General features: G+C 43.4%; 1 protein-coding gene and 6 non-coding genes across 9 annotated transcripts; all 7 read left to right on the forward strand.

Moving 5' to 3' along the window:
• Positions 1–9527: 9527 nt before the first annotated feature.
• RPS7 (ribosomal protein S7) lies at positions 9528–20957 on the forward strand. 3 transcript variants are annotated; one of them, XM_075598295.1, is made up of 7 exons: positions 9528–9652; positions 11070–11151; positions 11873–11944; positions 13396–13539; positions 16801–16865; positions 19845–19998; positions 20844–20957. In XM_075598295.1, the coding sequence occupies exons 2-7, from the start codon at positions 11077–11079 to the stop codon at positions 20919–20921; spliced, it is 588 nt and encodes a 195-aa protein (XP_075454410.1). In that variant the 5' UTR covers positions 9528–9652; positions 11070–11076; the 3' UTR covers positions 20922–20957. The 3 variants fall into 3 exon arrangements, with proteins under 3 accessions (XP_075454410.1, XP_075454411.1, XP_075454409.1); XM_075598296.1 differs by lacking the exon at positions 9528–9652 and adding an exon at positions 9705–9877; XM_075598294.1 differs by lacking the exon at positions 9528–9652 and having other exon boundaries at positions 19845–19995.
• LOC142494087 (small nucleolar RNA SNORA73 family) lies at positions 10502–10723 on the forward strand. Its single transcript, XR_012801323.1, has one exon. It is a non-coding gene; the product is annotated as a small nucleolar RNA SNORA73 family (small nucleolar RNA).
• On the forward strand, positions 11312–11533 carry LOC142494092 (small nucleolar RNA SNORA73 family). The gene has a single exon (XR_012801328.1). It is a non-coding gene; the product is annotated as a small nucleolar RNA SNORA73 family (small nucleolar RNA).
• LOC142494091 (small nucleolar RNA SNORA73 family) lies at positions 12267–12488 on the forward strand. Its single transcript, XR_012801327.1, has one exon. It is a non-coding gene; the product is annotated as a small nucleolar RNA SNORA73 family (small nucleolar RNA).
• Positions 15940–16161, forward strand: LOC142494093 (small nucleolar RNA SNORA73 family). Its single transcript, XR_012801329.1, has one exon. It is a non-coding gene; the product is annotated as a small nucleolar RNA SNORA73 family (small nucleolar RNA).
• Positions 17780–18001, forward strand: LOC142494089 (small nucleolar RNA SNORA73 family). Its single transcript, XR_012801325.1, has one exon. It is a non-coding gene; the product is annotated as a small nucleolar RNA SNORA73 family (small nucleolar RNA).
• LOC142494088 (small nucleolar RNA SNORA73 family) lies at positions 20468–20689 on the forward strand. The gene has a single exon (XR_012801324.1). It is a non-coding gene; the product is annotated as a small nucleolar RNA SNORA73 family (small nucleolar RNA).
• Positions 20958–21652: the final 695 nt, after the last annotated feature.

Below are 21652 nucleotides of genomic sequence, written 5' to 3' on the forward strand. Positions count from 1 at the left end.
CACAGCTCAGCAATTCCTTTTTTATAGTAGGCAATTTTACCCTCAGCACTTGTTTACTGAAAATTCCCCTGCTTCAGCACAGTCTTGCATCAATTTTCACATTTTTCTGCATATACTCCATTCACAACTGGTAGTCCTATGCGGTGTGGCAGCCTTTACTTGCAGAATCAGTACTGCTCATAGGTCACCATCTGTATTCACTGCTTCAGCTAAACATTTGAAAACAACAAACGCCTATCCCTTTTAAGGGCTAACTCACTTCTTGAACCCTGACTATGGCTGGAAGGCAAACCCCCTATTTCAATGACCATATTACACTTTATTGTGATAGGCAAATAAGGTTTACCTGCTTCAGCAGTCTCTCTCTCCTCTTGGGATTGGGGAAAAGAGTCCATCTGTGGTTTTGTAAGTTTCAGTGCAGTGTAAGTTTCCTGCCTGGGTGTGTATCACTTTAACTATGGTCTCTGCTGCATGAGATTTTTTTTGTTTATGTTGCTCAGACTGTTTGTAGGCAAAAAGCATAAAAAAAATTCACAGCCAAACTCCGGGTTCCTTCTAACTTCAAGAACCCCCTCTCGTACCACTTCTGACGACCATATGTAGGCGGACGGTCACAGAGGTATGCAAGGGAGACTGGTTATGGTGAAATTAAATAAGGCTTTTATTGCGCCTGTTTCCTTAACATCAGGAAACCATCCAAACAAGGGGTAAACAAAGCTTCTATTCACTTGGGAGTATTTCTAGTGAAATACTATGCAGTCCACAACTCCCTTTAGATAAGCATGTCTCCCAGCCCCAAACATATAGCATGAAATGAACAGATATAAAAAGTCTTATAAATGAAAGTCTTATCTGTTTGTAGTGGTTTGGAGGGAAAATCTTCTCTGTCCCTGGTTGCTCCCTTTTCCTCAGGGTTTGTCAGTATTCAGGTTTAGAAGTTTCCCCTGTGTCTTGAAAGCAGCACTGCTGTTTGTTCTTGCAGGCTCAAGACAAATGTCCCCATGTTCACTCTCACAAGTTGTGAGACTTCAGGCACAATCTCTCTTCCTGTCTCAACGACAGGCTTTTCTAAGCAATCTAATCAGGCAGGTGGTGTTTGTTAATTGACTACCAGCAGTTAACCACCACACTACTGGATTAGAGGCACGTTACCTGAACAGGGATAAATCCCCTGTTACACCTCCTCAAAGAAACAAATAAGGTTAGTTTGGCATGATCTATCCTTCATAAATCCGTGCTGACTATTACTAATAATTTTGTTTTCCATTAGGTATTCCTGAATATTATCCTGTATTCAACCTTAAAGTAGTTTCCCCACTAATGAAGTCAGGCTTACAGGTCTGTAATTCCCCGGTTGTGATCTAGCTCCCTTTTTAAATATAGGCACCACATCTGCTTTACGCCAACCTTGTGGTACTGAGCCTGTGGAAATGGAGTCCTTGCATATTAAATATAATGGTTTGGCTATTACTGAGCGTAACTCCTTGAGAACTCTTGGATGTATGCCTTCGGGGCCAGGTGCCTTATTTACTTTAATTTTTTCAAGTCGCTTATGAACTTCTTCCTCAGTTAACCAATTGTTAATTAATATGGAGGTTGTGGCTTCCTCCTGCGGCACTATTATTGAACTTGATTCTTCCCTGGTAAACACAGAGGCAAAGAATTTGTTTAATACCTCTGCTTTATCCTTTTCTCCAATAATCTGCCTACCCATCTCACACTGAAAGGGTCCTATATTTTCTTTTCTCATTTGTTTGTTAATAAGGTACTTAAAGAACATTTTAGGGATGACCTTACTTTCTATTGCAATCCTTTTTTCATTATCCATTTTTGCTAATTTCATTGCCGTTTTGCAATTTTTGTTACATTCCTTATAATTCTGATACGATGTCTCCATCCCTTCTGACAAAGAATCTAAACGCCTTCCTCTTCTTGCCCATTTCCTCCCCTATCTGTTTATTTAGCCACATTGGTTTTGACTTATTTCTTTTATACTTATTACCCAAGGGTATACACTGATAAGTGTGCTTTTCTAACAATGTTTTAAAGACTGCCCATTTATCTACTACATTTTTCCCTGCAAAAACATCATCCCAGTGTATTACTTGTAGATTAGACCTCAGTTGATTAAAATCTGCCTTTCTAAAGTTTAAGGTCTTTGTTGAACCCAAATAATCTGTTTTTGATAATTTATTTCAAAAGAGACAATGTTATGATCCGTTACCCAAATGTTCCAGGACTTGAATATTTGTTATTACTTCTACATTGTTTGATATGACCAAATCCAGTACTGCCCTTCTCCGGGTTGGTTCCTCAATAATTTGGGTCATATAATTGTCTTTAAGCACCCCAAAAACCTGTTTCCTTTTGTTGTAATGCTAATCTCATTGCCCCAGTCTATGTCTGGATAATTAAAATCTCCCATTATGCAAACATGACCCAGTTTTATACCTTCTCCATTTGCAAAAGTATTTTAGCTTCCTCAATCTCACAGATATTTGGTGGTTTATAGCATATTCCCACAAACATTTTCTTTATACTTTTACCTCCACTACTAATTTCTATCCACAAAGTCTCTACATTTTTATAATTCCCTTCATAAATATCATCCCTTATAATAGGTTTTAGATCTGGTTTAACATATAGACATACTCCACCTCCCCTTCTATTTGTTCGATCCTTCCGAAAAAGGGAATAACCCTCTAAATTAACTGTCCAGTCATGAGTTTCATCCCACCATGTTTCAGTAATGCCTACTGTATGATATCATTCTGCTCCCTTGCAGCTATTAATACAAGCTCCCCCATTTTATCTGTCAGGCTTCTTGCATTAGCAAGCATGCATTTAAGTTTTTTTTCAGCCTGTAATATTATCTTATCTGCTCCTTCCTTTCTGCGCCCACTTGGTTTAGTCTTTAGAAGTTTTCTAGTATTATCTGTATTTACTATGGGTGTCTCACTGCTTGTCAAACTCGCACTTGCCCCCATTTTACCTCCATACCACCTTGTATCCTCATCTATTCCATTTAGTTCATTATCTGTTTAATTCCCCTACCCTCCATCCTAGTTTAAAATCTCCTCCAACCTTTTTAGCATTCTCCCCCCTAGCACAGAAGATCCCTCTTCATTGAGGTATAATCCGTCCCTAGAATATAGATGACACCTCTCAGAAAAAGAGTCCCAGTGCTCTAAAAACCCAAACCCCTCCTTCCTGCACCACTTTCAATCCCAGACCCCCTCCAACAATATGTCTATCCGATCCGCAATGTGCCAAACCCGAGCACCCGGGAGACAACAAACTGTTCACAACGGGGTTAAGCTGTACCACTTTTTTTGTTTGGAACACTGGATTCAAACATCAGCTACTTATTTCTATTTGATTAATGATGGCACCATAATTAATGTCCAAGCAGACAGAGCAAACAGTGTTTCCCCCACCCCCTGGGAGATTCTACCATTACTGGTCGTGTGGTGCATGGTACCTGCTGGTAACGGGAGGGTTGAGCTGTCCGCCGGTGGTAATGGGGACACAGGATCAGGTTTCTGGGGTACATTACCCACATGGTTCTCTAGCAGTGCAGCGCCTCCATTTGCTGTAGGCTCCAGATTGTTACGCTGGTGCTGCCCGCAGACCAGACCCATCCCCTGAGCTGAAGGGGGAAGTGGTAATACACGCTTCCACAGCAAAGGGAGCATGTCCGGAGTGTGGTATAAAGTGTTGCCAGGCCAGGTGTAGTAAGGTAGACAATACTTGCCGGTACCGGTTGTAGAGGTAGAGTGAAGAATGCCTTGCCGAGGTCAGGGAGTGGAGAGCGGAGATAGGTTGTAGTCCAAGCCGTGTTCAGGGGTTACCAGAGTGAGCGTTGTCCAAGGAGTGCCGAGATCGAGAGCCAGAGGGGGTAGTCGTACAAGCCATGTCAGAACCTGTGAAAACACTCAGAGAATCCAGAAGTACTTCCATACAGAGACTATGTCGAGCAAAGACTGAGAGCAGAGAGGAGCTAGATAAAGCAGGGAGATCCAATCAGGAATGGAGGCGGGACAGGAAGAGCTACAGGGAGACACTGCAGATTGGTGCAGGCATAACAAGCCAGGTGAGTCTTGTTGGTAACCTGAGTATGCCTGTGTGTCGTGCGGGGGCGGAGCCTGAGGTCCGGGGGAAAGGAAGAAGAGTGTGCAGAATGAGCGCGCTCTGTAATGCGTGTACACGCGTGGACCGCGCCAGAGGAAGGTGCAGGTGTGCGCGCGGGAGGCCGTGGGCGTGCCCGGCGCTGAGCAGAGGAATTGCCGAGGGGAGTGGTCCCGCGACAGCAGCAGGAGTGGAGAGCGGTAAGGTAGGGTTGAGTTGTGTGTCCAGGGAAGAGAGTGCTCTGTGTGGGGAGCGCCGATTCCTGACACAGATAGGTGAAGATGATCTCCTATAGTAGAACTAATCACCTCTCCTCCCATTAAGATCACACACCAGGCAGGAGGTATAACAACAGGAACTACTTTATTCTTTCTTTCTGTACAGCACAGTAACAAGGCAGGTCTCTGACCACTGTAGTCCCTGGGATGGTCAACTGTAGGATGGTCCCTGGACCTACACTACAGGCCAATGGCACCTGCAGCAGTCCTAGCTCTTCCCTGGCCCTAGCTCTTCCCTGGTCTCCCCTGGCCCCCCACAACCCTCCCTGGTCTCCTCTGCCACCCTCCGCCCCCACGGCCTCCCCAGGAGCCCCTTGGGCTCCCCTGAAAACCCCTGGTCCCCCCTGGTCTTCCCTGCCCCCCTTGTCTCCAGTCAGTCACCTACCTATCCAATCAGTCATAGTCACCCACCCAAGTGGCAGTCATCCACCCATCCACCCAGTCAGTCATAGTCACCCACACAAGTGTCAGTCAGTCACCCAGTCAGTCACCCACCCCCTCCCTGTCACCCACTCCCTCCCTGTCACCCACTCCCTCCCTATCACCCACTCCCTCCCTGTCACCCACCCTCTCCCCGTCACCCACCCTCTCCCCGTCACCCACCCTCTCCCCGTCACCCACCCTCTACCCGTCACCCATCCTCTCCCCATCACCCACCCTCTCCCCGTCACCCACCCTCTCCCCGTCACCCACCCTCTCCCCGTCACCCACCCTCTCCCTGTCACCCATCCCCTCCCTGTCACCCACCCTCTGTCTCTCACTGTCTTTCTCACTCTCTCTCGCTCTGTCTCTCACTCTCTTTGTCTCTCTCTCTGTCTCTCTATGTCTATGTCTCTCTGTCTGTCTCTCTCTCTGTGTCTGTCTATCTCTCTGTCTGTCTTTCTCTGTCTGTCTGTCTCTCTCTGGCTCTCTGACTCTCTGACTCTCTCTGGCTCTCCATTACACTCTCTGTATCTTACACTATCTGTCTCTCACACTCTCTGTCTCTCTCTCACACGCTGTCTCTCTCTCCCACTCTGTTTTTCTCTCACACACTCTCTCTCTCACACACTCACACTCTCTCTCACACACTCACACTCTCTATGTCACACTCTCTGTCACACTCTCTCTGTCTCACACACTCTCTCTGTCTCACACACTCTCTCTGTCTCATACTCTGGATCTGGATATCTTATTTACCCAATATATCTTAACTGCCCTATACCTACACCGAAATAACAGATCTGACTCTCAAGCTTCACACGGGAGACATCGGAATCCCCCATAGCCCAGAAGACAGGTAGGGAACACCTCCCCTCCAATATATAACATTGCGGGAATGAGGGTACCTGAACATTGAGGGACTGCGGATCAGTAAGATATAAATAAACTGTTATGTCAAAAACGATTGTTATTTTTAGTTCTTACTAGGAATTTATTCAATTAATTTTTTTAAAGGCGGGGCAGGGGGCGGGGCTAGGTGGCGAGTAGATTATTTTTGGTTCGGCGAGTAGTTTTTTGGGTGATTTGTCATGCAATATATATATATATATATAGATATATATTAAACACAGAATATAATAGTAATAAACATATAAAATAAATTGGAGACAGTCCACAATAAAAGTTCAGTGTAATAATATCGTACTATAAATATATATATATATATATATATATATATATATAAATGCACTCCATATGGGTTCAGAACGTGAAGCAGTCTGAATGTGGCTGCTAAAGGACAGATAATGGTCGGGTTACACTAAAAGTCAATATATGGCTAGTCGGTAAATGACGTGACCATGGGATTAGGTAGTCCTTGATGTTTAGCCTACACATAATACCCACGGTGCCAGAAAGGGATTTACACTGAAGGCACAGCATCCTATGAGCGCCAACAGATAGTAGTCAGCTGATTTCATTGACCACAGAAATGTGGTCTACTAGCAATGACCAGAGACCAGGCAATGTGTCCTAGGGGTACCACCTGATAGGGGTCTGCTGGGTAAATTTGCCACCAGCCTAGTGGTCTGCTCACATCTTGCCCCAGTGACAATATGCAGGGGTCTGCTCATTGCTACTGATCATAGGGCACCAGGTAGGAAGAATAATATTTAGTAAAGGTGCACATTTCTGCAGGCATCCAATAATAGTTAGTACTCAGACCTTTTAAATAGGATGGGATATTCAGTCGCCTTGCCCAAGTGGCAATATGCACGGGTCTGCACAGTGCTAATGATCGTAGGGTAAAAGGTAGGTAGGATAATGTTTAGTGAGGTGCAAGATCATCCAGGCTGCCAAATAGTTCATACTCAGACTTTCAATAGGGTGGTAAAATGAGCCATGTGTAGTACAAATGTTGCTCAGTAAAGTAGAGGCAGGTCACCTCCGTAGGGTGTGGTTCCCGTGATCAACAAACCTCAGGCAGCAGTCAGAGGCTGACCGTATTAATAAAAATCACTTGCCCTACATACAGAACCCTGCGGTAAAGGGAGGTGCGGGCAGTGGGAAGGGAGAGGTAAAGCTAGCAACTTTGGCTGAGATGTCCCTAGGTGCGATCCTGACACTGCTGAGCACCTGATGCGATCAAGGAGTACGTGTCGCGTGATACGTGATATCATGTGACACCAATACCGTACCATTTTGGGGCATGCCGTACCGGCCTACAAGCAGCTTCCCCTTCTGCTGCTGCACGGCATACTCGCTGCTTCTCTGCGACAAAGGGTCAATCAGAATATTTGGCGATGCTGATAGACTGTCCTCATTGACGTCACTACATGGCCAGTTTATCAGAGTTGCTGCAGCTTTTAATTAGCCCTTTGTTGCAGCGTGAAGCGGTGAGGAAGTTTCTTGGGACCCTCAGATCTGCTGCACCGGGCTACCATGTGGTGGAGGTGAGGACTCTGCGGCTGCGCCCGGTACTCTGCCACTACCTGCCCTACCTTCTTAGCACTGCAGCCTGAGACTTAGAGTAAGAGGCTGGTTTGTGTTATGTATTTATAAACATGGTTGGCAAGTGGCTTCTCCAAAAACACTGGACACAATGGTGAAAGGTGCGACGCGCTCACCTTGGCCCCCAAGCTCCTGATACCAGCAGCCAATCAGGATGGAGGAAGCTGCCCAACCCCCTAGCAACAGCCGACTCTCTCCCTGTTCGGTGAAATCTCACGGCCCCCCAAGTCGGTCAGGTCACTATATTCAGAGAGGTAATATCGGATGTGACGATAGGGGTAAATATGGCTGCTGTTAATAAAGGTCAAGCCTGCCATTACCCCTACCTGTCAATAATACAGTTGTATTATGTGATATATATATATATATATATATATAGCAGATAAAAAGATCACTTGTGAGCACATTCACATGTCTTAGGCCGCGCTTATAGTGCCGGCGACGCAACGTCTCCCGAAAACAAATACATTGCCACCACCGCGGACGGTTATAGTGCACGTGACGGCGACAAAGCGACGTCGCGGAAACAGGAAGCTGGCAAAATTTGATTTTTCAAGGGATGTCGCGTCACGTGACAGCCCTTGAACAAATCAAATTGCCGGAATCCCGCGACCCCGCCGCCCTACGAAACATAACTTTTGCCGGTGGCGGCTGGTGACCTCACTCCCCGTCGCCATCGACGGCACTATTTCCTGTATTACCTCTAATTTTTTACTGGACAGATTCCAAATACACTACAGTCCAATTCAATACGGGACACCTTACCCCTATTTGTAAATGTATTAGGGGTAGGGGGTTCTTATGACGGGTTTTGGGGTCTATATGAGGGGTGTTGGAGGTTTTATGAGAGGTTTGGGGGTCTGAGTATGTTGGGGGTCTATATGAGGAGGGTTTGGGATCTGTACCTTTTTTATACGCTTATGATTTTATTGGTACATAAGGACTAGGAATGCTATGCTTCAGGGCATGGATTCTGCCAATTGTATTGTATGTCTTTATTTATATAGCGCCATTAATGTACACAGCGCTTCACAGTAGTAATAAATGTGGTAATCAAATAAAGACTTAGAACTTTCCAACTAATATTTACAGATTTATTATAAATCATTCTTCCTGGTATTGCACAGGTTATTAAGAATTTATATTAGTGTTAGGGACCCTTGAAACGTGGTCTGCCGTGCAGTTGGCTCAAGGGCTTACAACAATTTGGCCAAAATGTTAAACTAAAAGACCATTTTATTTAATAGATATTTATACATATATATTTAGGCACTGTACCGTGTATGAGTTTCACTGGATGTGCACTGAGCTCTGTCTGTGTTTTATGTTCTGTCTCTGGTTTTAAATCAAATAAATAACAGATAATATAAATAACAGATCATGGGAATAAGTGCTTTAGACATTAAAGTAACATTAAGGAAGAGGAGTCCCTGCCCCGAGGAGCTTACAGTCTAATTGGTAGGTAGGGAGAACGTAGAGACAGTAGGAGGGAGTTCTGGTAAGTGTGTCTGCAGGGGGCCAAGCTTTATGTATCATGTGTTCAGAATATCTACAGTGCTATTCATATGCTTCTTTAAGCAAGTGTGTCTTAAGGTGGGTCACCACATGTACCTTACATTTTATTGATATCGTTATTTATGCGGGAGTGGCCCATATTTATCCTCCCGTTGCAGATTTTTTGTATACCTCACAGAAACTTCTGCTGAAATACAGTACTCATATAATATTTATATTGTGACAGAAAAAATGTCTCACAAAACGGTTCCTGACTTCTGCAAAGTGATGCAGTGAGTGATCTGCCTAAGTTCCTGTTCCGCATATCTTTGTTTACCCACGCTTTCTAAATATGTATCCTTGTATCTCTGGTATATTGCTGGCTCACAAAACCTGTCCCGAACAAGCATGATAGAAATTTGGTAGCTTTAGCAATACTGTATCTGCATTACAAGCACATCAGGTACTGAGGACTTTGAACTAGGAAAGTAGAAGTTACGTTTTTGTAAAAATATAAATAAAGGCACTGATACTATTTATTTATTTTGGCATGGCATTGCAATGGAGTCTGTCAGCTCAGAAATTATTTCTGCCAGCCAAAACATGGCTGCCTGCTTTAAACCTGAGCAAGGGTTGCAAGCACTTCCGCCCTCACTTTCTCTAGAGCTTCAGCCGTACTTCTGCCCGGACATTACGCCAGAGGCGGGGCAAATGAGAGAAAAGCTCAGGAGAAATTTCCCATGGTCCTTTTCGCCTACCCGAGATCTGGCGCGCTCTCGCGGGTACTCGCCCTCTTCCTAGGCCGTCACTGAGAGAGGACGGTAAGGGTGGCGGTTCCTTCCCGGTTCTGTAATATGTCATCTTCTTTATATTTGCGGCCTGAAATAGTCGCACATGTCGGCAGTAGAAGGTCCCTTCTTGGCTGGGTCACACGCGGCTCGGCGCCGGGGGCCGTTGCTGCGGAGGATGGCGGCGGATGGTGATAGATTGAATGTGGCGGCCGGCGAGTGATGGTGGCTGCGGGGGGTTCTGGGCGATGGAACCCGGTCAGTGTGGGACACGTGCGGGCGCCATGTGGTCACACAAGTTTGGTAGTGTGTGTATATCTATATATCACGCTTAAAGGGCTGATCTGTGTATATAGTCACAGTGCATGACCTGACCGAGGGAGAAGTGCCTTGGCCTCTATATCCCTGTATGTAGTGTATATACAATGTAGTTTTCTGTGGTGGGATCACACTACTGTGTGTGTGTATATATATTTATTTATATATTTATTTCTCATTAGCAGTGGTGGTTGCGAACTATAGTAAGGGTTAGTGTGTGGGTTGCTGGCTCAGGCCTAGCTGTGTGGTGTGCAGATATATACGTATGAATATAGGTGTATTTTCAGTGTCACATTATATACACTGCATATACAATTTATCTGAAAAACCAAAACAAACTTGTGTTAACTATTTAATAATGCATATCTTCAGAAGTAGCTTTCTGGTGGATTGATTTCTTCGTTTCCATAGAATAAATTGTAGTGTACACTGCTTTAAATAAGTTCTATACATTAATACCTGAATAAAAGGGCATTCTGATGTCATAGCATCAATGTTAACAGAGAATATTATTTGGGTTGAAAATTTTCCATTTAACTTTGTATTCAATGATGTGACTACAAACCAACGTGGATATCCCGTGAGGTTGCTCTCACGGGCCCTGTCCAGGTGGCGTATGGGAGCGTAGCGTCTTCTGGCGCAGTGACGTACAGTCCCCTTCCACAACGTTGGAGAGCAAGTGTGCCCCCAGCCCTCAGGCTGGTGTGGGCAGCGTCCTGTATATTCCTACAACTTCCCAGAGCCCTCGGGCAGTGATTGGGGAGACAAACCATGCAGGATACAGACTGTTATTCAATCTCTGTACACTACATTTAATCTATGAATTTACTTTTTGTTCTTTTTAAAGATCTCATTCCTACAGTAAATTCTACACTTCAGGACCATTATAACTATTGAAACTCTCACTACATCCATAGCCCCATGAATGTATTCACAAGCACCACTGTGATTGTAGTCTGGGCCATGTGCATGTTGCTAGGCCTGAAACATACATCACAGACCGTGCTGCTTCTTCCGTGTAGTAGACCATTAAAGATTAAGCAGCTGCTCTGAATATCTACATGTTGCAGTCGGGGGTAGATAATGTATTATCAGTTGATTTACGGTCTCTCCATCTCCCCTCTTTTTACAGAAAGGCCATGTTCAGTTCAAGCGCCAAGATCGTAAAGCCTAATGGCGAAAAGCCCGACGAATTCGAGTCGGGCATTTCCCAGGTCAGTAAGATGTCGTGTTTGTTACTGCGTGTTTGAAATTGTAATACTAGTTATGCTATTGAACGGGTATTGTAATATTGTGGATTTAGGTCATTAACAGAGAATATTATTTGGGTTGAAAATTTCCATTTAACTTTGTATTCAATGATGTGACTACAAACCAACGTGGATATCCCGTGAGGTTGCTCTCACGGGCCCTGTCCAGGTGGCGTATGGGAGCGTAGCGTCTTCTGGCGCAGTGACGTACAGTCCCCTTCCACGACGTTGGAGAGCAAGTGTGCCCCCGGCCCTCGGGCTGGTGTGGGCAGCGTCCTGTATATTCCTACAACTTCTCAGAGCCCTCGGGCAGTGATTGGGGAGACAAACCATGCAGGACACATCTGAATAGAATCATGCAGTGGTATTTAATGCAGCACTACACGAAAATGATTTCAGGTACTGCAGTTGGCACATTAGTCCCATTTATTTGGGGAACAAGAATATAAAACGACAGCACTGTTTTTATAGCAAAAGGTGCTAAGAGTCTCAATTAACTTATGAGAAGCATCTTGTAAATAATTTGAGCTGGTTCTTTTACAAATGTTAACGGTTTTAGGACATGTCAAAATTCCTGCTAATATAATTTATGGTTTAAATATAAAAGTTGTAGTGTGAAACTTCCATAGAAGCTGTAACTAACGAGAACGATTACTGATCATGAATGTATGTTTCTTTATTGTAGGCTCTGCTGGAGTTGGAGATGAACTCTGACCTTAAAGCTCAATTAAGGGAGCTAAACATCACAGCAGCAAAGGTACAAAAGATAATTCAATACCTTTAAAACATGTTTGTTCTTCAAAATAAATTGCTACTTTTTTAATTTTATTTAAGATTTACTCAATGCCCAAGACAAGTATTGTATAAATATTAAACCCATATCTTAGTTTTGTGGCATTTCACATCACTACATAATTAGCATTTCTTTTATTGTAAAAAAAAGTCTTGGTGAACCGAGGCTCTCCATCTGCCAGGCATTTTGTAGAATTGTAAATGAATTACATCCTCAATTCCATTTAATTTATTACAAAATAGATATACCACATTACATTATTTTATTAAGATAGTAATACATCAAACCAACGTGGATATCCTGTGAGGTTGCTCTCACGGGCCCTGTCCAGGTGGCGTATGGGAGCGTAGCGTCTTCTGGCGCAGTGACGTACATTCCCCTTCCACGACGTTGGAGAGCAAGTGTGCCCCCGGCCCTCAGGCTGGTGTGGGCAGCGTCCTGTATATTCCTACAACTTCCCAGAGCCCTCGGGCAGTGATTGGGGAGACAAACCATGCAGGATACATCTGAATATGTGGATTTACAGAAATCCTTGCAAATGTTTACCATATTTACTTATGTTGGTCTGTAACATCAGCTACCCTCCTATGTAATATATTAAAATATACTTGACAAGCGCAAAAAGGATTTAATTACCATTGGACGATTGAGCTATAGAACTGGTTTTTATTTAGAAGATCATTCCTACAGTTAATTCTACACTTCAAGACCATTATCACTATTGGAACGCTCACTACGTCCAAAGCCCCATGAATGTATTCACAAGGACCGCTGAGATTGTAGTCTGGGCCATTTACAAGTAGCTAGGCCTGAAACATACATCACAGACCGTGCTGCTTTCTTGTAGTAGACCATTAGTCTGAATAGGAGCATGATTCTGTGGTACAAGATTCAGCAATATACTTTTGGTTAACAAATATTCCAACTTAAGCGCTGAAGGGGCCTGTAACACGGTTATATTGTTGCAGGATTCAAGTGTTGTGGGCAATACTGCTGTTTTAAAAAAAAAAAATAGATATATTTTAATTGCCATTTTTCATGCATTAAAAAAAAGGGAGGAAATATCGTCCTTGGTGCATATACTTGACAATGTAGCTATATACATTGATGGCGCTATTTAAATAAAGACATTTTACAATGTCTCCAATATTTATCGTATTAGTGGTCTCGGATTCAATTGTAAATAGACCTGTGCAGTGGCTTTAATAGCTTCCCTTATACTGTGCGTGATTCTTAATTCTTTTTAGCTGCCAATTGTAGGGAGTACCTGGAGGGGCATCTTTATGTACAAGGTTTTAAATTTGGCGTTCCGGTTCAGACAAATTTGCATTAAGAATCAGAGAGCTAGAAGTTTCCATGTTTTCTTATTCTTCCACTAGTGTACAATAACTTTTTGCTGTTTCTCTTTCGCACAGGAAATTGAAGTCGGAGGTGGTAGAAAAGCCATCATCATCTTTGTTCCCGTTCCTCAGCTGAAATCTTTCCAGAAGATCCAAGTGAGGCTGGTGCGTGAGCTGGAAAAGAAGTTCAGCGGCAAACACGTTGTCTTCATTGCTCAGGTGAATAGAATGAAGTGATTTCTGCATGGTTCTACTGGACAGTGTATGAAAGTATATATGCTGGCATTTGTGCTTCTGAGTCTTTGTATATATGCTTTGTGCTTCTACGAGTCCAACACACTTCTTTGTTTTCTATTAAAACAAGTTTCATACTTAATGTATTTACCTTTTATCCAGTATTCTAATGGTTTTAAGCCCATCAATGTTTTATGGTCCTTAGGCCGTGATTATACCAAAAAACGCGGACGGCTTAAAAACAAGTCGCTGTAATCAAATGAAACCTACCTCGCGCTCCGCGCATACTGCAAAGCGTCAGCCTCCTGGAGAGACTTTCAAAATAGTTTTTCTTGAGGCGACAGCCGCGTCACGTGAGCGGTTCAGCCAATGAGGGCGAACCGCTCACGGCCACGCCTCCCTGTCTCATCTCCTGTTTCCCCTGTATGTTCAAGGTGCCGGACGGCAGCTGCGCAGGGTGACGTCACCGGATGGGGCTGCCGCTCGGCTGTATCTGGTATAATCAAGGCCTTGCTATTTACCTGCTTACTGTTGAGGATTGGCTATCAGGGCTATTGGCTTTATTCAAGACACAGATATTTAGCTCTGCAATAGATGTCAAGTGATGTCCTCTTGCTGAGACGCAGTTTCATATGCCAGTTTTTGGACTTCTGTTTATGTCCCATTTTCTGTAAAACACTTCTTTGGAAAGAATGCTCTCCTGCTTAGTTTTAGATCTAAATCAGTCTAACAGCATTATTTGCCTATTATTTTGTAAAGCAGAATGTGTACTGTACATTAGTATTAAATCTAGCATTCAGACTTTTAAGGCCCAATGCGTTGCTAATTTTGCAAGCTTTCTCATTTTAGTGATTACTTTTGGTGAATATCGGCACAATATTTCCCTTGTTGGTACTGCACTGTTCCTGTGATCCCTGCTGTTATCACTCTTGCCATATTAATGCTTTTAATAGATTAGATACGGTGCACTGCAGTCTCCTTACAAGCCGCATTGTTTTGTGTGCCGCATTGATTATTGGTAATATGTACCCCATGGTAGATCCACAAGTTAACTCCAAAGTCGTGCAAAACAATACATTTCAATATCATTTTGATGACCAGTAGGAAACAGCAACGTCATCCGTGTGGGCTCCTTTATTGCCCGTGCGACGTCTAAGTTTTAAACCTCCATGAAGTACCGGTGACAACTTCCCTGGTAAGCATCTCGGGAAGAAAGGGGCCTCGAGCTGAAATTAATGTGCGTCTGTGCCAGAGACACCCTGCTTCCTATTGCTGTAAAAGAAAAGGGAGTGGGGGGCGTTTCCCAGACAGTGTTGTTTTGATTGATTTGTTGCATTTAATGCCTTCTATTTCTGTTAGTCTCATTCTGCTAGATTCAGGACATCCATAGCTTTGCATAGAACAGTGGTGGGATGCAACTCCCGCGACTCGTAAAGTCGTGAGTGGAGTACCTCAGGGATCGGTACTGGGACCCCTGCTTTTTATCCTGTTTATTAATGACCTTGAGATTGGCATCGAGAGCAAAGTCTCCATCTTTGCTGATGATACTAAATTGTGTAAGGTAATAGAATCAGAGCAGGATGTCATTTCTCTCCAGAAGGACTTGGAGAGACTGGAAACGTGGGCAGGTAAATGGCAGATGAGGTTTAATACAGATAAATGTAAGGTTGTGCATTTGGGATGCAAGAATAAACAGGCTACTTACAAATTAAATGCGGATAAATTGGGGGAATCCTTCATGGAGAAGGATTTAGGAGTGCTTGGGCACTATTGCTAAGGCTGCTGTCTACAAAGTCATGTAGTAACTGCAAAGGCAAACAAGATTTTATCTTGCATTAAACGGGGAATGGAAGTAAACATAATTATGCCCCTTTACAAAGCATTAGTAAGACCACACCTTGAATACTGTATGGAGTACAATGTTGGGCACCAATCCTAAGAAAAGACATTATGGAACTAGAGAATGCAAAGAAGAGCCACCAAATTAATAAAGGGGGTGGACAATCTAACTTATGAGGAGAGGCTAGCTAAGTTAGATTTATTTACATTAGAAAAGAGGCGTCTAAGAGGGGATATGATAACTATATACAAATATGTTTGGGGACAATACAAGGAGCTTTCAAAAGAACTCTTTATCCCAAGGATGGTACAGAGGACTTGGGGTCATCCCTTAGGGTTGGGGGAAAGGAGATTTCACCAGCAACAAAGGAAAGGGTTCTTTACAGTAAGGGCAGTTAAAATGTGGAATTCATTACCCATGGAGACTGTGATGGCAGATATAATAGATTTGTTCAAAAAAAAGGTTGGGCTTTTTTTTTTTTTTTTTTTTTTTTTTTTTTTTACAACCTAGAGGCAATACAATGTATTGGAGTATAAATAATTGTACCAACGTGAATATCCCGTGAGGTTGCTCTCACGGGCCCTGTCCAGGTGGCGTATGGGAGCGTAGCGTCTTCTGGCGCAGTGACGTACATTCCCCTTCCACGACGTTGGAGAGCAAGTGTGCCCCCGGCCCTCGGGCTGGTGTGGGCAGCGTCCTGTATATTCCTACAACTTCCCAGAGCCCTCGGGCAGTGATTGGGGAGACAAACCATGCAGGATACATCTACATTCCAATCCATAAATATTCCTATTTCTTAAGATGAGATTTATTCCAAAACAGTTGATATTTAGTTTTAGCCCAAAGCAATTCTGCATCTGAATAAGAGTGCTTGATGGTTAGACGCTAATCCCCCCCTCCCCCCCCGCCCAACAAAAAGTAGGTGCGCCTCACTGCTCCTAAACATGGGGTGTTGTGATTGGCTCGGACGTAACATAGTGTTTTTGTCATGCTAGTCTAAACTGCTTCATGTGTTCTAGTTGTCCATATTTCACATGGAAATTTGGTGCAAGTTTTAATAATAACTTTTTTCATATAGCACTTTTCTCCCAATGGGACTCAGAGCTTCACAATTACAGTATAGTGCTTGGTACGCAGCATTGTACATAGGATTGTTACACAGTCCCTGCCCAGGTGAGATTACAATCAGGGGGATAATGACTTGCCCAAGGTCACAAGGAGCTGTTTGGGATGTTCCAACTTTTATGGGATAATGGGGCCTAAATGATTCCTAGAAGTGTTGACTTTGAATCTGTGAAAGTCACTGTGGGGTAGACTGCCCCCTCACCCTGTTAATGTTTTGAACATTGTTGCATTTTGTTTTTTTTAAAAGTGGCCATTTGTATATAATTTTTTTTTTTTAACAGAGAAGGATTCTGCCCAAACCAACAAGAAAAAGCCGCACAAAAAACAAGCAAAAGCGTCCCAGGAGGTAAGTGACCATATCCTGTCCAGGGGGGTGGAGGGGAGAGGAGGGGGGTGTAAGTGAGGTGAATAACAAACGGTTCTTTTATACCCATGCAATGCGAGCGACTGCAAGGGAGACAAGGTTGAAGTCTGTTCTTTGATTGGACGGCTGCGTCACATGATGCGGCTGTCGCAACCAGAAAACAAATTTGTCAACCGCTTCCAACTGTCGCCCGCATTGCAGTAGCAAGCGGCGCGACAGTCACGGTAGGTATAGGCGCTTTGTGGGGATGCATACCATTTGTTTTGGTGCTGTGCGGCCTGCCTCCTGTCGACGCCGTGCTTTTTCGGTATAATCACGGCCTTATACAGATTTGCATGGCTTCATTGTTCTTTTTGCTGAGGTATGGTGGGATATGTTGCAATATTCTGCATTTATAGTTAAATCCTATGATCAGTTACCCTGAGATATATTGTGTTCTCACTGGAAACACAGGCTGGCTACGTCTTGTTTTATTTTAGTAGACCTTGATTTGTCACGCTGTTTCAGCATATCTGTGCTGGTGAAAAGGATTTAAAATAAGTAACTTGTAAAGAAGCAGGGGAAATACTTTGCCAGTGTTGGAATATGCAAATTTTTAAGTGTTAAATACATCCCCATTTTTGCACTGCTTTTATTTGCAGGCTCTAGCTCCACACACCTTGTAAAATACGGGGGTTACGGAATTACAATGCTGATTTTGGACTTCGGCAAACTGAATACCCGGTTTAATCCATACTTCTAATCCTGCTGTTATCTGTCAGATCCATGACACTGGGAAAACTAGTTGAAAACAGATGCGATTTGCACTATTTGTGTGTTCTTGGGTCCCCTGGCCAAGAAATCCATTTACGTGCAGGTGAATCCAAAAACAAATGGTTAGGGACACCTTATTAGAACCAACGTGGATATCCCGTGAGGTTGCTCTCACGGGCCCTATCCAGGTGGCGTATGGGAGCGTAGCGTCTTCTGGCGCAGTGACGTACAGTCCCCTTCCACGACGTTGGAGAGCGAGTGTGTCCCCGGCCCTCAGGCTGGTGTGGGCAGCGTCCTGTATATTCCTACAACTTCCCAGAGCCCTCGGGCTGTGATTGGGGAGACAAACCATGCAGGATACATCTGAATATGAACATGTACATATTTGAATAGTTAATACATAGTCTTTATTCCCAAATGGTATTCTGCTACATTGATCTTCAAGTGATTATATAAAAAGCAACAATCCCGCTTACTTTTGTTTGTTTTGTTACATTCCCGTTACTTTTGACAGGATGTGAACATGGGGTTCCCCTGGAGCGGAACTGTGGTATTTTCAGCTTTGGGGACCACCCAGTTCCATGGACACTTACCGGCTTTAAATATCCTTTTAGCGGAAACAAAATGGCTGATAAATCTCAGGCCAATAGGAAGGAAGCCACAATATCGATTGCAGCTTCCTATTGGACGGCCGTTTAAAGACCAGGAAGTATTAACTTCACTGGTAAATATCTTTGGAGCAGGGGGTCCTCAAAGCTCTAGACACAGCGGTTCAGCTTTCGAGGACCCCCTTGCTAGGTTCCTACTTTGTATAAAGAAAAAGTGTTGCGGTTTCTGCTTTAAGGAAGTGTTGGGTAATGATCCCAATAAATATTCCCCTTGATTATGAACACTTTAAGACTGCTGCCAGGGTGGCGCTGAGCGTGCATGCGCGGTGGCGCAAGCAAGCGGCAAATGTGCTTACTCTGCAAGCAGCTAAGCACCGCTCTTGCTCACGCTGGCCACACACATTGCCGCAATGTTTCATCGCGGTGAGCGTGCCCGCCTGCTCAGCACCAACCTGGACAAGGCCTAATGGTCTGGCATCCCAAGAAAGAAAAGAAACAAGTACTAGACTCCAGACCTACGTTTAACAAGTTCAAACGGTATATTCTAAATTTGTTTGCCAATTTTTGGTAATAAAAAAATATATACTTAAGGGGCTGGAGATATAGCCTGCCAAATCCATACCTCCCATCAGTATTAAGAGGCACAGTGAGGGTGTTGCATGTTATAGCAATCGAAAGTGATGCGCGTCCATTACACATTAACTTTGAGCAGCTTCACCAGCCCAAGTTTCATTCCACATGTAGTCTGTGGGTGAATCTGTTCGAGACATCAAAAAAACAAACAAAGGGGAGGTGTATTCATTGAACTGTGGTATTGTTACAAACGTCACAAGTGACTGCGTGCAGTGTGAGAGCTATGGGGTGAGTGGTTTGTCCTCTCTCCTGCTATCATACATAAGAAATCCCCACATGTACAAAAAAATACTGTAGATGTATACATGATAAATATAGCGTATGTATATATGTGCATAAATAAAGACTTGCTGTATGCACACATGCAAATCACACTGATTTAATTTGTGGCACTGTCAGGTCGTTGCCGCTTCCTTCTCTGAAAATCTGTTGGCACACTGGAGTGTCTAGTTTTTGATGCACATGTGTGATATGTATTTGTGTATATGCAGGGCTCGACAAATACACGCCTGGGGACAAGTGCATTTTGCCCCCTGTCGAGTGCTTACCTGCGGCGTCTCCCGGCATTCTGCGTGTTCTCCCCTGCAACTTTGACTGTTTTCCCTGCAGCTCCTGTTAAAATGGCTGGCGGCGTCACATGACGCTGCGTTGCCATGACAACGGGACACTACGTGATGTCACGCGGAGTCATGAATGACAGTCAAAGTTGCAGGAGACAGGGCGGAGACAGCGCACTACGCCGCTGCCAAAGGTAAGACGGGGCTAGTGTTTTTTTTTTTTTAGACTTTGTTGAGCCCTGTGTATATGTATATGGATAGATATAGATATTGTGCTGTATTGCAGTGTTTACCTTGTAATAATTTGCAGAATATTTTAGAGCCCTCCTGCTACTACGTTGACAACACTCCCAGCAGTAAGGATTTAAATAAAGTACTTGTAATACTGATACTCGTTGTTTCCATTTCAGCCGCACCCTGACCGCAGTACATGATGCCATCCTTGAAGACTTGGTGTTCCCAAGTGAAATTGTGGGCAAGAGAATCCGTGTAAAATTGGACGGCAGCCGGCTTATCAAAGTCCATTTGGACAAAGCACAACAGAACAATGTTGAACACAAGGTAGTAGTTTTAATTTGATGCTGGAATAAACCAATCGACATAAATTCTTGTGAGGTTACAAATGTAAGAGCATAGATGTCTGATGACAAATCATGTCTATTTGACTCCTGATGATCACTTTATTCCTTATTGATTGTAGACAATTCAAATTTTCTGTGTGTTTACTACAAGCAAATACGTAAGAACTACAAGCAGACGGTTTTAACTAGACCAGCACATTGTGATGCACCAGTTGGCAAAATGCTTGTTTTCCTGGCCCCTCCAGCATTGAATGATTTTAATAATACTTTGAAGGAGCTATTATCTTGCTAAGAAAACAAAATCTCCTTCAATGTATTTGTAAATCTGTCAATGCTCATCCAGTTAATTTTGGGAGAATGAAAATAAGAAATGTTATTTGCCTTCATAAAAATTAACATGTAACTGAGGTTACATGAGATCCTCAATACTGAAGTTGATGGTGCAGAGGTAACCAACGTGGATATCCCGTGAGGTCGCTCTCACGGGCCCTGTCCAGGTGGCGTATGGGAGCGTAGCGTCTTCTGGCGCAGTGACGTACAGTCCCCTTCCACGACGTTGGAGAGCAAGTGTGCCCCCGGCCCTCAGGCTGGTGTGGGCAGCGTCCTGTATATTCCTACAACTTCCCAGAGCCCTCGGGCTGTGATTGGGGAGAAAAACCATGCAGGATACATCTCGGTATTGATGTAGTCAAATGTGACACCCCAACCATTTTGGTGCTAGAGCGAGACTAATGTGCTTATGGAAGATCTGATATGTATTTTAATGGCGCTTATTGGTGGATATTATGTCCTCTGAGTTATGACTTCAATGCCATTGTTTTTCCCCAGGTTGAAACCTTTTCTGGTGTCTACAAGAAACTCACAGGCAAAGATGTCGTTTTTGAATTCCCCGAGTTCCAGCTGTAATGTGCAAAATGACATAATAAAAAGTACTCATTGTTACATGCGTGTCTATTTTCCTTTTCAGTGTATAAACTGTTCAAAAAGTATTAGGCAAATCTTAGATGGGTTTCTTAAATTTTATATATATATATCTATATATATATAGATATATATAGATATATATATCTCTCAATTGTCATAGTTTTATAAATTCCCCTATCTATATACACACATCATAATGCCAGATCCTCAAAAAAATGTTTTAGAAAGCTAGAAAAATATGTAACAGTAGTTTATTTTGGGACAACAAACAAAATGAAATGTGTAGGGTTCTCCCCCCCCCCTCACTGTTTCTATAATTTTGTAGTATTTCAGCTTGTTTTTAACATAATCTGGGTTTAAAGGGACAAAATAGAAAGACATTACCTTCTCACCCATATCTATTGTAAGTGGTTTTACAAAGCACCAAGTCATTAATATGAAGACAAAGAATAAATCAAAAGATGTAATTGAAATTAAAGTGCAAAAGAAGGTCCCCAGCAGTGCAGTCCAACGATTATCCTACTCCCAACTCATCAGTTTACGTGTTGAACCTCACAAACCATTCTAAGCAAACTTCTGTCCTTGTCCGCGTTCTTCATTGTCTAATCCAGGTTTTCTTGATTTTGTGTTCTGGAGCGATCAACCCTTTTGTGCCTCGGGATCAAAGAAATACAGCTCACCGGACGCGGTAATTAATATAATGGATTAGCCCA

This window comes from Ascaphus truei, chromosome 4 (genome assembly GCF_040206685.1).
Source record: "Ascaphus truei isolate aAscTru1 chromosome 4, aAscTru1.hap1, whole genome shotgun sequence".
In the NCBI taxonomy this organism is placed as follows: domain Eukaryota; kingdom Metazoa; phylum Chordata; class Amphibia; order Anura; family Ascaphidae; genus Ascaphus; species Ascaphus truei.